Source organism: Panthera onca, chromosome B1, assembly GCF_046562875.1.
Source record: "Panthera onca isolate mPanOnc1 chromosome B1, mPanOnc1 haplotype 2, whole genome shotgun sequence".
NCBI classification, from domain to species: domain Eukaryota; kingdom Metazoa; phylum Chordata; class Mammalia; order Carnivora; family Felidae; genus Panthera; species Panthera onca.
Genome location: NC_138342.1, coordinates 63,562,455 through 63,575,389, shown reverse-complemented (window position 1 = coordinate 63,575,389; position 12,935 = coordinate 63,562,455). Strand labels below are relative to the sequence as shown.

The 12,935-nt window shown below is 38.9% G+C and overlaps 1 protein-coding gene across 1 annotated transcript in view; it reads right to left on the bottom strand.

The window, feature by feature from the left end:
• FRAS1 (Fraser extracellular matrix complex subunit 1) overlaps window positions 1-12,935 on the bottom strand; it is a 425,053-nt gene that overhangs the window by 246,770 nt on the left and 165,348 nt on the right. Inside the window, exons 5-6 of the mRNA XM_060654809.3 lie at window positions 7,849-8,008; window positions 5,127-5,260 (exon numbers count right to left, since the gene is read on the bottom strand). Coding sequence (XP_060510792.3) covers window positions 5,127-5,260; window positions 7,849-8,008 — 294 coding nt within the window. The remainder of the gene's footprint in view (window positions 1-5,126; window positions 5,261-7,848; window positions 8,009-12,935) is intronic.

Genomic DNA, 12,935 nt, shown 5'->3' with positions numbered 1-12,935 from the left:
AATCTCTTATGGTTTGTCTCCCTGTTTTTATCTTATATTTGCTTCCAACCCTCTATGTTCATCTGTTTTATTAATTCCACATAGAGTGAAATTATATGATATTTGTCTTTCTCTGACTTATTTTGCTTAGTATAATATACTCTAGTTCCATCCACGTTGTTGCAAATGGAAAGATTTCATTCATTTTGATTGTTGAGTGATATTCCATTATATATTATATATATAATCAGCATTATATATATTGCTGAGCATATTCCATTATATATACCACATCTTCTTTATCCATTCATCAGGCAACGGACATTTGGGCTTTTTCCATACTTTGGCTATTGTCAATAGTGCTGCTATAAACATTGGGGTGCATGTGCCCCTTCAAATCACTCCTATATCCTTTGGATAAATACCTAGTAGTGCAATTGCTAGGTTGTAGGGCAGTTCTATTTTTAATTTTTTGAGGAACCCCCATTCTATTTTCAAGAGTGGCTGCAGCACTTTGCATTCCCACCAGCAGTGCAACAAAGATCCTCTTTCTCTGCATCCTTGCCAACATCTGTTGTTGCCTAAGTTGTTAATGTTAGCTATTCTGACAAGTGTTAGGTAGTAGCTCATTGTGGTTTTGATTTGTATTTCCCTGATAATGAGCAATGTTGATCATCTTTTCATGTCTCTGTTAGTCATCTGGATGTCTTCCTCGGAAAAGTGTCTATTCATGTCTTTTGTCCATTTCTTCACTGGATTGTTTTTTGGGTGTTGAGTTTGATAAGTTCTTTACCTCATATGTCATTTGCACATATCTTCTCCCATTCCTTCATTTGCCTTTCAGTTTTGCTGATTGTTTCCTTCGCTTTGCAGAAGTTTTTGTCTTGATGACGTCCCAATAGTTCATTTTTGCTTTTGTTTCCCTTGCCTCTGGAGACGTTGAATGAGAAGTGGCTGCAGCCAAGGTCAAAGAGGTTTTTGCCTGCTTTCTCCTCAAGGATTTTGATGGCTTCCTGTCTTACATTTAGGTCTTTCATCCATTTTGAGTTTATTTTTGTGTATGGTGTAAGAAAGTGGTCCAGGTTCATTCCTCTTGTGTGTTGCTGTCCAGTTTTCCCAACACAATTTGCTGAAGAGATTGTTTTAATTCCATTGGATATTCTTTCCTGCTTTGTCAAAGATTAGTTGGCCATACCTTTGTGGGTCTATTTCTGGGTTCTCTGTTCTGTTCCATTGATCTATGTGTCTGTTTTTGTGCCAGTACCATACTGTCTTGATGATTACAGCTTTGTAATATAGCTTGAAGTCTGGACTTGTGATGCTTCTAGCTTTGGTTTTCTTTCTCAATCTTTTCATTGAGGGCTGATTTGTGACCCAGTATGTGATCTATCATGGAGAATATTCCATGTGAACTTGAGAAGAATGTGTATTCTGCTGCTTTAGAATGAAATGTTCTGAATATCATCTGTTAAGTCCATCTGGTCTAGTGTATCATTCAAAGCCAATGTCCCCTTGTTGATTTTCTGCTTAGATGATCTGTCTATTGTTGTAAGTGGGGTGTTGAAGTCCCCTACTATTAAGGTACTATTATCAATGAGTTTCTTTGTTTGTGATTAATTGATTTGTATATTTGGGTGCTATCACACTGGGCACATAAATGTTTACAATTGTTAGATTTTCTTGGTGGATAGACCCCTTAATTATGATATAATGCCCTTCTTCACCTCTTGTTACAGTCTTTATTTTAAAATCTAGTTTTTCTGATATAAGTATGGCCACTCCAACTTTCTTTTGATGACCATTAGCATGATAGATGGTTCTCCAACCCCTTACTTTCAATCTTCAGGTGTCTTTAGGTCGAAAATGAGTTTCTTGTGGGGCACCTGGGTGGCTTAGTCAGTTAAGTGTCTGACTTTGGCCCTGGTCATCATCTCACAATTCGTGGTTTGAGCCCCTCATCAGGCTCTATGCTGACAGCTCAGAGCCTGAAGCCTGCTTCGGATTCTGTGTTTCCCTCTTTCTCTCTGCCCTTCCCCCACTCATACTCTGTGTCTCTTCCTCTCAAAAATAAATAAACATTAAAAAAAATTTGAAATAGTTTTTGTAAGCAGCATATAGATGGGTCTTGTTTTCTTATCCATTCTTATACCCTATGTCTTTTGATTGGAGCATTTAGTCCATTTAGATTTAGAGTGAGTACAGAAAGATATGAATTTAGTGCCATTGTGTTGCCTGTAGAGTTGATGTTTCTGGTGATGTTCTCTGGTCCTTTCTAGTCTTTGTTACTTTGGTGTTTTATTTTTTCTTTTCTCCACTCAAAGAGTCCCCTTTAAAATTTCTTGCAGGGCTGGTTTAGTGGTCACAAACTCCTCTAGCTTTTATTTGTCTGGGAAACTCTTTACCGCTCCTTCTATTTTGAATGACAACTCTACTGGATAAAGAATTCTTGGCTGCATATTTTTCTGACTCAGCATGTTGAATATATCCTGCCACTCCTTTCTGGCCTGCCAAGTTTCTGTGGATAGGTCTGCTGCAAATCTTATCTGTCTTCCCTTATAGGTTAAGGACTTTTTTCCCTTGCTGCTTTCATAATTCTTTCCTTGTCTCTGTATTTTGTGAATTTGACTATGACATGCCTTGTTGATGGTCATTTTTTGTTGAATCAAATGGGAGTTCTCTGGATTATCCCAGCCTCTAAAATGTGATTACAACCATGAAACAAAAAAATATATCCACATTTGCCTACAAAAAAATTGGAATGAATTACCCCAAAATATATTGTGGTGTTTTTCAATGGTAGAAATATAGATGATCATTTTCTGCTTTTCTGTCTTTTCCAAACTTTGCTTAGTAAGTACAGATTCCTTTTACAATTTAAAAGAAAAAAAACCTCTTACATTAAAAATCAAGTTTTTTCTGGAGCTCAAGACCTGGAAACACACTTTTTCTGATGGACTTGTGTGTTTTTAACATTTAATGGGTTAATGCATATAAAATAGTTGCAATCATGTTCAAGTCTGGTAGTGACTATTGTTATTGTGATTATTACTATACATAAATGCTATATAACTCAACATTTTGGGAGGCCATATAGTATAATGGTTAAAAATATGAGTCAGGTGGGGCACCTGGGAGGCTTAGTCAGTTGAGCATCCATCTTTGGCTCAGGTCCCATGATCTCACAGTTTGTGAGTTTGAGACTTGCATTGGGCTCACTGCTGTCAGCACGGAGCCTACTTCAGATCCTCTGTCCCCCTCTCTCACTGCCCCTCCACCACTCACCCTTTCTCTCTCTCTCTCAAAAATAAATAAACATTAAAAAAAAAAATGAGTCAGGTGTGGTCTGTTGAATTTGTGATGCAGAATTGACTAAGTTAGAAGCACTGCTACTTCCTAACTGTGGTACCTTATGCAAGTCACTTAAGCTCTCCATATCTCAGTTTTATCTATCAGCAAGAGGGGATGATAATAATGGTTCTTACTTAATCAGGTTTTTATGAGAACTACAACGCCCTTAAAATTAATGACTGGCACATAATAAATGCCAAAACTGTGGTGATGGTGATGATGACGATGATGGTAGAAGGTAGACAGTGGTGATGATGTTACCGTCAAAAGCCTAAATTTTATAATGCCCCTTTATATCATCAGAACATCTCATATTTAATAATGATATTAAATCAAGAAAAATATTTCTAAATAATCTGAGAGTTGTTTTTCTAAAGTATGTGATGGCAAAAATACAAACTTAATGATACAAGAGTGATTAAAATCAACCTATTTTTAAGACTTCAGAATGCTTGCATATCAGCTAGCTCTAAAGTATGGTACCAAATTTCATCTTTTTAAGTTAATTATGTATGTCAGTGCAAACTATATGTGAGTGCAGTGTTTGAAGCTAGAGTTTGTGTTTAATGTTTTTAAAAAAGGGAACTAGCACTTTCAATTATTCCAGTATCTATCCCCCTAACATGCAGTCCATTAAGGTTTCAAAGATGTAAAGCAGAAGGCTCACAATGTGGTGTTTCCTCCATGCCTCCTCCCACTTTCCTTATTGCAATGGTGGCAAACTGCTTAATTACCCTTCATACACAAGGGAACTGAATCCTGGAAAGTGCTAAATCAAAATGCCCCAACACTACAGCGTCCTCTGAATGTGAGATATTGTGCAACTCTACAGAGAAGCTCATTTGTAATCTCAGCACTGGGAGAAGACTTTGTGATGAATTGGGAGATGGGACATGAGCATGGTGGTTGTGGTAGAGTGGGTAATACAATCGAGTCTTTCAATTAGATACATTTTCCCTTTATTTGGCATTTAGCATTTCTTGTCTAATTGCCTTTTGTCTGCCTTTAAAAATATTGCCCAATTGTCACAATATGCCATGTTATTGATTTTGTTTTATTTGACACAAAGTACTGCTCTGTATCAACTGAATGTTGGCTTCCAGCTTTTCCTTAGATCAAAAATGAGCTATTTTTCAACTGGAGGCAAACTCCTTTCATGGTTATCTGTCAACTGCCAAGGAACATCCATAGGAGCCTCTGGAAGAGTAAAAACTATAAAATACCATGTATACCACATTTATTTGCCATTGATTTTCTCTTCTAAATTTGTGTGAAGAGTGTAATGCTTTGAAAATCAGATGAACTTTAAATGAAGAACAAAATCCCACCATTTTTTTAAAGCTTCCCAGAGAAGATTTGAATAACTTGAATCATTATCTTATAAGAATTAAAAAGTACACATCTGGATAATCATGTTCAAAGACATGCATATGTCTTTAAAAGCAAGACTATACCTATGCACTGAGACACAATACCTGATCGTATTACTGGCTTTTCCAGATGTTTAGCTTGACATTTTTGCAACATCTGCAACTGCCTTCTTTGTAGGTACCCTCAAGGCTCACTTTCATTACGTAAAGATTACCCTAAATGGCTGATAATTAGACCTATCTATAGCTTCTAACAGTAAAAGAAACATCTCAAGGGTGGTCTCCAAAAGTATAAGGAAAACAAAACAGCCTTTGCTTCTTTTTCCTAGTACTTTTGAGGCCTGCCTGACAAATTCAGAAGAGGCTCAAATTCCTGAACAGTGAAGTTAATAGTCTATGAATGATCCATTTAGAGGCTGTCTTCCTTACCTGGTTACAAAACAGAGGTTGACACTGAGCTGTGAAGCACTGGGCGACCCCATTTCTACACACACATTTAGCACACCGACTCAGTGGCCAGTCTTCCCCATCCTGGAATACACGGCCTTCATAGAAACAAGGTTCTGGAAGGTCAGAAAAAATAAGGATTACTGGGGGGATTGTACTTGCTGATCCCAGGGCTGACTGCATGGGTGTGCAGCCAGTGTAGTCACACAGGGCCCTGTGGTTGGGGGCGCTCAGACTTGGGGATTAAAACTCTGCAGTCAGGGGCACCTGGGTGGCTCAGTCAGTTATGTGCCTTACTCTTGATTTTGGCTCAGGTCAGGATCTCAAGGTTTGTGAGTTGGAGCCCCATGTCGGGATTCACCCTGGGGAGCCTGCTTGATATTATATATAGATGATGATATAGATATAGATAGATATAGATTAGATATATAGATAGATATAGATATAGATATAGATATAGATATAGATATAGATATAGATATATCTCCCTCTCTTTCTGCCCCTCCCCTTCTCTCTCTGTCTCTCTCTTTCAAAATAAATAAACAAACTTTAAAGAAAAAAAACTCTGCAGTCACGGTATGGAGTTCTTAATAACTTCCTAAGTTTTGTAAGTGAAGTCTGGTGAGACAACCTGACATGTGCTAGGGAGCCTCAGCTGATGCATGGTCCTGCATTCCACTACCCCCTTGCCTTCCTGAGATGGGTTCTCAGCCACTTGCTCCCAAAATCACACTCAGTTGATGCGGAGAACAAAGGCAAAAGAAATGTAAGAAAAAATTAAATTTCCTCCGCAGCCCATTGACAAGTACTTAAGACAGGGTGACCTTCCTCTAGGAACTCAGCTGCCTTGATATTAATGCTTTGTTAAGGGCAAAAGGCAACCTTAGTTTGACATTAGCCCGACCTCCAGGATCCTATAAGTCTTCTTAAACTTATAAAAATCCCTTTAGAAACTTCCTTTACCTCTACCACCCCAACCAAGATATATGTTAGTAATCATCCTCCAAGCATATGGCCCACTGATATACATCTGAAGGACCTCATGTCTAAGGCTTTACTAGACAGTAGTAAATGATCCTAACAGCAACTAGCTCCTCAAAGTCCTGGAAACCTTGCTTCCAAATTCCTTAGAGACTTATGCTATCCCTAACCCCCTTCCAATGAAAGTATATAATCAGTCACTCCTCACAACCCTAGTGCAGTTCTTTCTGCCCACAGATCCTGTCCCTGTGTTTTAATAAAACCACATTTTTTGCACCAAATATGTCTCAAGAATTCTTTCTTGACTGTTCATTCCTGGGCCCCGACATCACTGTGAACACTGCCATCTTGCACCCAGAGCAGGGACCTGGATGCGGGTGCTAGGGGAGTACATGTACCCTACGCACCAAGTAGCAGGATGTGGCCCTGGGGTGCCTGTAAGGTCTCCACCCGCCCGGGAAGTATCCCCACACCTGAAGGAGTATGACATTAAATCGCAAATTAAAAACTTGACAGTTGAGAAAGACCACAGAAGAAAGACCCACTGCCTTTTGAACAAGGGGCCATGTATTTTCATTTTGCACCTAGCAAATTATGAAGTTGGCCCTGGCTGATCCTCCAGTCTCTCCAGGCAAAATGCTTCCAATATGTCTTTCTCATGGATGCCAAGAAGAAAGCCTCTTAAAGCATAAGAAAGGATCCCACAAACTCAGCCAGCCTACTCACCACCCACAAACTCTGTTGTTCAAGTATTTTTACTTGCAGGGTTATTTGGCCCAAAGCAGCTAGCTGTCAGTCCTCTTCTGGTGGATGACATCTGAAATGTGTGAGGCAAGCATTGTACTTTTATCATTTCCTAAGCATACTTTTTAATCCCTGTAATGGTTCTCCAGAGTAACGGATTGCCAGGCATGGAATAACAGGGGATGAGAAAGAAACCAGGGTCTTTTCAAAGGGAAAAGGCAAAAAATAAGAGTGTAGCTTCCAGCTATTATTAAATAAAAGAGTAATTTTTGTAATCATATGCCAGGAGAGGATGTAATGCAGTAATGACAATAATTTGTATTTGTCGTGAAGTATACACTACTTAGTTATAAAAATGGGAGCGACATATAGTCCTAAACTGTAATAAAAGGAGGACTTGGACCAAGCACGGACTCCAAGGAAAGGACCTGGAAATGTGCCCCTGGCTTGCTGAACGGGGCCTCGGTCTGTAGGCAGGCATATTCTCCACAGTGAAGGTGCCATAGAGACAAATGAGTTACCGGCTTCTTGCTCTGTGTGTCTTGGAGAAAGATGTTATGTCATTTCAAAGACCAGCCAGCAGAATTAGCACTAGTGATGCTACATGGAGAAGTGATTTGTTCATTCGTCTCTCTGCCAAGAGGCAGGAGGAACTACGTTGGCCCTTATGGAATCATATCAGAGAATCTCGTCCCTCTTCTTTTTCCTTCTTGGGAGCTGCGGATGCAGAGGGATGCATCTGGCCAGCACAAAATAAATAAATCAGAAACTTGCAGAATCCCAAATCTGGAATGGAGCTTGGAGATCAGTTCCAGCCTCACTCTCTGCAACATTGCTTCTGCCAAGTGTAAGGATCCAACTTGGTTCCAGTAAAGAACCGGGTTAGGGTCTTTGAGCCACAGTGAGCAAGAAAAAGTTGGGATGTCATCACGTAAACCTCAAAGGCAAAGAGGGTTTCTTTCCAGAAGTTCATACTCACTCCCAGGGCCCACACAGACTGGGCAGCAGCTCCCTTCGGGGATGAATTCCAGCTCCTGCTGTGTGCACAACAGCGGTGGGCATGGCTGGGGCATGCATCGGACTTCCCCATGCGTACACGAGCACACACTGCACGGGGAGGAGACCCACTCTGTCCCATGCTGGGGGTTAGGGAAAAAAAGAATAAGAAGGTTATTGTCAGAATATAGCTTTCATCTGACCAGACAGAAGCAAACCTCTTACACAAATGAAGGACGGTGCTCAGGAGAGATGGAAGAAGGCTCTAGGCTTACAAGGTTAAGACCAGGATTTATAATGTTCCAAGCCAGAGACCAATTAAAAACCTGAATTTTCTTTTCTTTTTAGTATCCCTAAGATTTATATTTGAAAATTTCAGAAATACACAAAAAGAAAATAAAAGATACCCTAACCCCAATCATTTAAAAAATTCTATAAAGTCTAAAGTAAAATATACACACATACACATACATATATTTACTGAATTCTTTATAATGGTCCTATTATTTTCAATAGCTCTCACTCTGTTCCTCTTTCTCTCTCTTTCTTTCTTGTTTTTTGCCTTTATTTTTTAAAACCCTGATTAGTTCCCATATTCCTCTTTTCCTATCCTTCCTCCTCCCTGTCCCCCTCTGCCTCTCTCCTGCTCCAATAATCTTTAGGTCCTGGGGAAATACGACAGCCAGCAAGAGGCATCTGCTTCAGCCAGCTCTTCCACAAACTACAGAGCCAACTCTGAGCCCATCTACATATACAGAATGCTGCTAATCCACTTCAGGTTGGGATATGATGTTCCCAAAGCTAGCACTGTATCAGTGATCTAACAGATCCCTGTTTTGAGTTCTATGACTTACTGAGTACCAAAAATATTTAAATGAGCCCCCCTCAGATATGATGCAGATTGGGGGTGATGAACACTGAATATAAAAAGCTACAAATATGTTGATTGCCTGGGGAAGTAGCTGTCAAAATATGGCAGAATGGAATAATGGTGGCCTTTTACAAGGTGTGTGTGTGTGGCGGGGGGGGGGAAGATAAGTTTAATGAATGAAATTTTCCTCCGATAACATTTTCTTAAATATTTGGAGACTGATTTCCTTTGCCTCTATTAAATGCAACATATGATGATAACTGATCCAGCACAAATCATGTATAGATTTCTACTAAAAACATCACACATTCCAGGTGCTCAATCACCTAAATATAATCTGGGGATTACAACTGTGCGACTGAGAAGCATAGAAAATAAATGTCCCCTTGCTTCTCAAGCTAGCATCCAGAATAGTTATTCAGCATTCCCAAACACAAAAGAACTCTGTCTTACCTAAACAAGTCAGTACCCCTTTATTCTGCAAATTACAGCCAGGTTGCAAGCAAGCCACGTCTGACATTACTAATAACCTGTGCTATTATTATAATGATAGTAATAGGCACTCACAGTCATCCAATTATTTGGGAACCGAGTCCTCACCTTACTGTCATGAAGATTACTTTCTTCTAGATGGACTTACTGGAGCACAAGAGAACAATAATGCAAGTATGCACTGAGTCAGATGCATCAAGTGTTTCCTTGGAAGCTCCCAGCTCAGCCCTCCCTGCCTTAGGAACTGTGGGTGAGTGACTTAATCTTTCTAAATCTCAGCTTTCTGGTCTGAAAAACTGAAATGGTATGACAACATCCCTTCACTGGGTTACTATAAGGATTATATGAGGTAGTTTTTTAAAGAGCAGGCAAGGGAGAGGAAGGGTGGCAGGTAGAGGGTGCTCAGTCCTCTCCCCTCTTTCCACTGTGTTGAATTCATAGCCTTCCTCCTCCTTTTCACACCCGTGTGCCATCTGTGACCATAGAAATGGACATAAATATCAAGGCCAAGTCCTCTACCACCAATTTTTATTTCTGCTATAATTAAATATAAAATTTCAAATTTAGTACAGCATATAAATGGGCAAGCCCACAACTTGCTAATAAACTATTAACTAATAAAAGATAGGGGGCAAGTGACCTTTATACTTTGAAAAGCCTAAGCATAAAAGCAAAGAAAGAAACTGTAAGAGAAAAACTGATAGGTTCTAATGAGTAAAAATTTTATTTTTTTAAGTTTATTTATTTTTGAGAAAGAGAGAGTGTGTGTGTGCACAAGCAGTGGAGGGTCAGAGAGAGAGGGAGACACAGAACCCAAAGCAAGATCCAGGCTCTGAGCTGTCAGCACAGAGCCCGATGCAGGGCTCGAACCCACGAACCATGAGATCATGACGTGAGCCGAAGTCAGATGCTTAACCAACTGAGCCACCCAGTCGCCCCTCTAATGAATTAAAATTTTAAAATTCTGTCAAAAATACATTATAAACAAAGTCAAAAGGCAAACGACAAGCTGATAAAAATTGCAAATTATATTAATTAGAACTAAACTCTATTATATAAAGTCATTTCCAAGCAGTAAGAAAAAAATCAACAGAAAACAAGCTTATAGAATATTTAATGCTATAAATTGCAAAGAGATATTAATTAAAATAAAATTGGATAATACTTCTTAATATCAGATATGGGAAGAGTTTAAAATTCATAGTAGTGTTGGCAAAACAGCAGTGGAATGGCATTTTCTCCTTCACAGAGCCTTCCCTCACCACAGCACCTGGAATACTCAGCCAGGTGGGGCCTACCCAGGGTAATCACACCTGAAGAAAGGCTGCACGAGCCGTGATATTCCCACTGGATTTCTCATTAGACACAGACAACTCAAAATTGAATTTTAATGATCACAGATGTCACAGCTTCGATAATCAAAACCTTTAGATGCTTTGCCTGGGTGGCTCGGTCGGTTAAACATCCGACTTCGGCTCAGGACATGATCTCACACTCCGTGAGTTTGAACCCCGCATCAGGATCTGTGCTGACAGCTTCTAGAGCTCAGAGCCTGGAGCCTGCTTTGGATTCTGTCTCCCTCTCTCTCTGCCCCTCCCCTGCTCACACTCTGTCTCTCTCTCTCAAAAATAAATAAACATTAAAACAAATTTAAAAAAATCTTTAGATGCTTTGACCTACTAATTTCACTTAAAAGAAGTTATCTGAAGAAAATGATCAACAATACACAAAATGTTTAAATATAAGGAATTCCATTTCATTGTTCTTTATGTACCAAAGTTGGAAATATGATCATGAAAATTAGAAGCTATACAAATCCCTAACAATAGGAAATCATGTTCTCCAAGGTGTGCCAGGGAACTATACACAACACGTTATATTTAAAAAGTAAGACATAAACTGTATACACAGTATAATTATAATTACGTAAGAACATATATCTCTATCTATCCATCTCCCCTGCTACCTCCTCTCCAAAAAACTGAGAGAACACCGACAGTGATTTTCATAGCTTGAGAATTACCAATGATGTTTTTTCTGCTTATACACTTTTTTATTTTCCAATTTTCACCATAAACATATTTTTACTTTTGTCGTCAGAAGGCAAATTACTGTTTAAAATATCGAATGAATCATTTATATGTCTTAAATAAACTAAAATGTGAAGGCTGCATATAAAACAGCTTGAAGTGAACTTCTTTATCTATTAAAAGTCAGAAGATTGCTTCTAAACATCTTGACATTTCACTTCATTAAAATAAGAGCTTGTTCTGTTGCTACTAAGAAACACTAACAGTTGTTTCTTAAACATTTGCAATCACACGACCTTTCACACAGAGACCACAAAAATTAATTACAATAACAACCTGTCAATCACCACATTTTTTCATCTGTAAAATGAGAGGGTTGTGTTAGCTAATCTCTTCAGTACCTTCAAGCTCTCTGATGATGTGCATCTATTATCTAACTCAAGAGACATAAAACGAGGCAGGGGATTCTCCCTTCACAATAAGCTTGAAAATTATGGGAATAACAGCAAACACTTGGTAGGGAATCTCCAATGCTTGGTGTCAAAGCCACAGAAGAAGATCCTTAGGGTGATCCAAAGGGCACAGTTTCTCTCTCTCCTCTCTCTGCCCCTCCCCTGCTTGTGTGCTCTCTCTCTCTCTCTCAAAATAAATAAACATTTTTTTTAAAAAGGGAGGGCGGGGAGGGGTGCCTGGGTGGCTCAGTCCGTTAAACGACCAACTCTTGGTTTCAGCTCAGGTCATGATCTTACGGCTCTTGAGTTGGAGCCCTGCGTCAGATTCTGGGCTGACAGTGTGGAACCTGCTTGGGATTCTCTCTCCCTCTCTCTCTGCCCCTCCCCTGCTTGTGCTCTCTCTTAAAATAAATAAGCATTTAAAAAAAATAACAAAGTGCACAGAGCGATGAAGACAAATTACTCCCACATCTCTCTTGAGAAAAAGTCACATAAGTCCACTCCATTTTCCTCTCCTACACCTATAGCTAAAACAGTGATGCCGCCCTCAGCAGAGGCAGATTAGAGATCAAGGGGCTTGGCACATGCTGATATATACATATGTGCATTATAATTATAATATAATACAATATAATTATAATATAATTATAATATAATACAATATAATTATAATATAATTATAATTATATGATTATATATATATGTGTATATATATATATATATATACATATATATATAATTTCCTAGTGTTCTCTATACCCATTTACAAAAGCCTCACTTTTTATAAACACTGTGGCAGCAAAGAGAGCTTTGTAAAGTCAAGGAATAATAGATACACAAAGCAATGCCCCCAGATCTGGTTTTAGCTGTGTCATCTTAACCTCATTAATACCTTTTGAAAATATGAGATTTTGACACGGGACAAAAGTGCATTTTGCAGACAACATCTTAAATATATTCTTTTGCATAGCCAACTAATAAGTCGGCCTGGCTGTTGACATAAGTCCAAAGGAAAGATAAGGTCATAAAGTATTTGCCTGGCTTACTGACGGAACAATAAAATAATTTTTCTTTGTATAATTTGTTCCTGTTATGAAGTTATAGATCCAGAATACTAACTACTGGGAATGTTCAGTGCATATTATAATTACATCCTCTACTTTGAAGAGAACAAGGCTGCGGAATTCAATATTCATTTCTTCCTTCACACACATAAATTAGTACT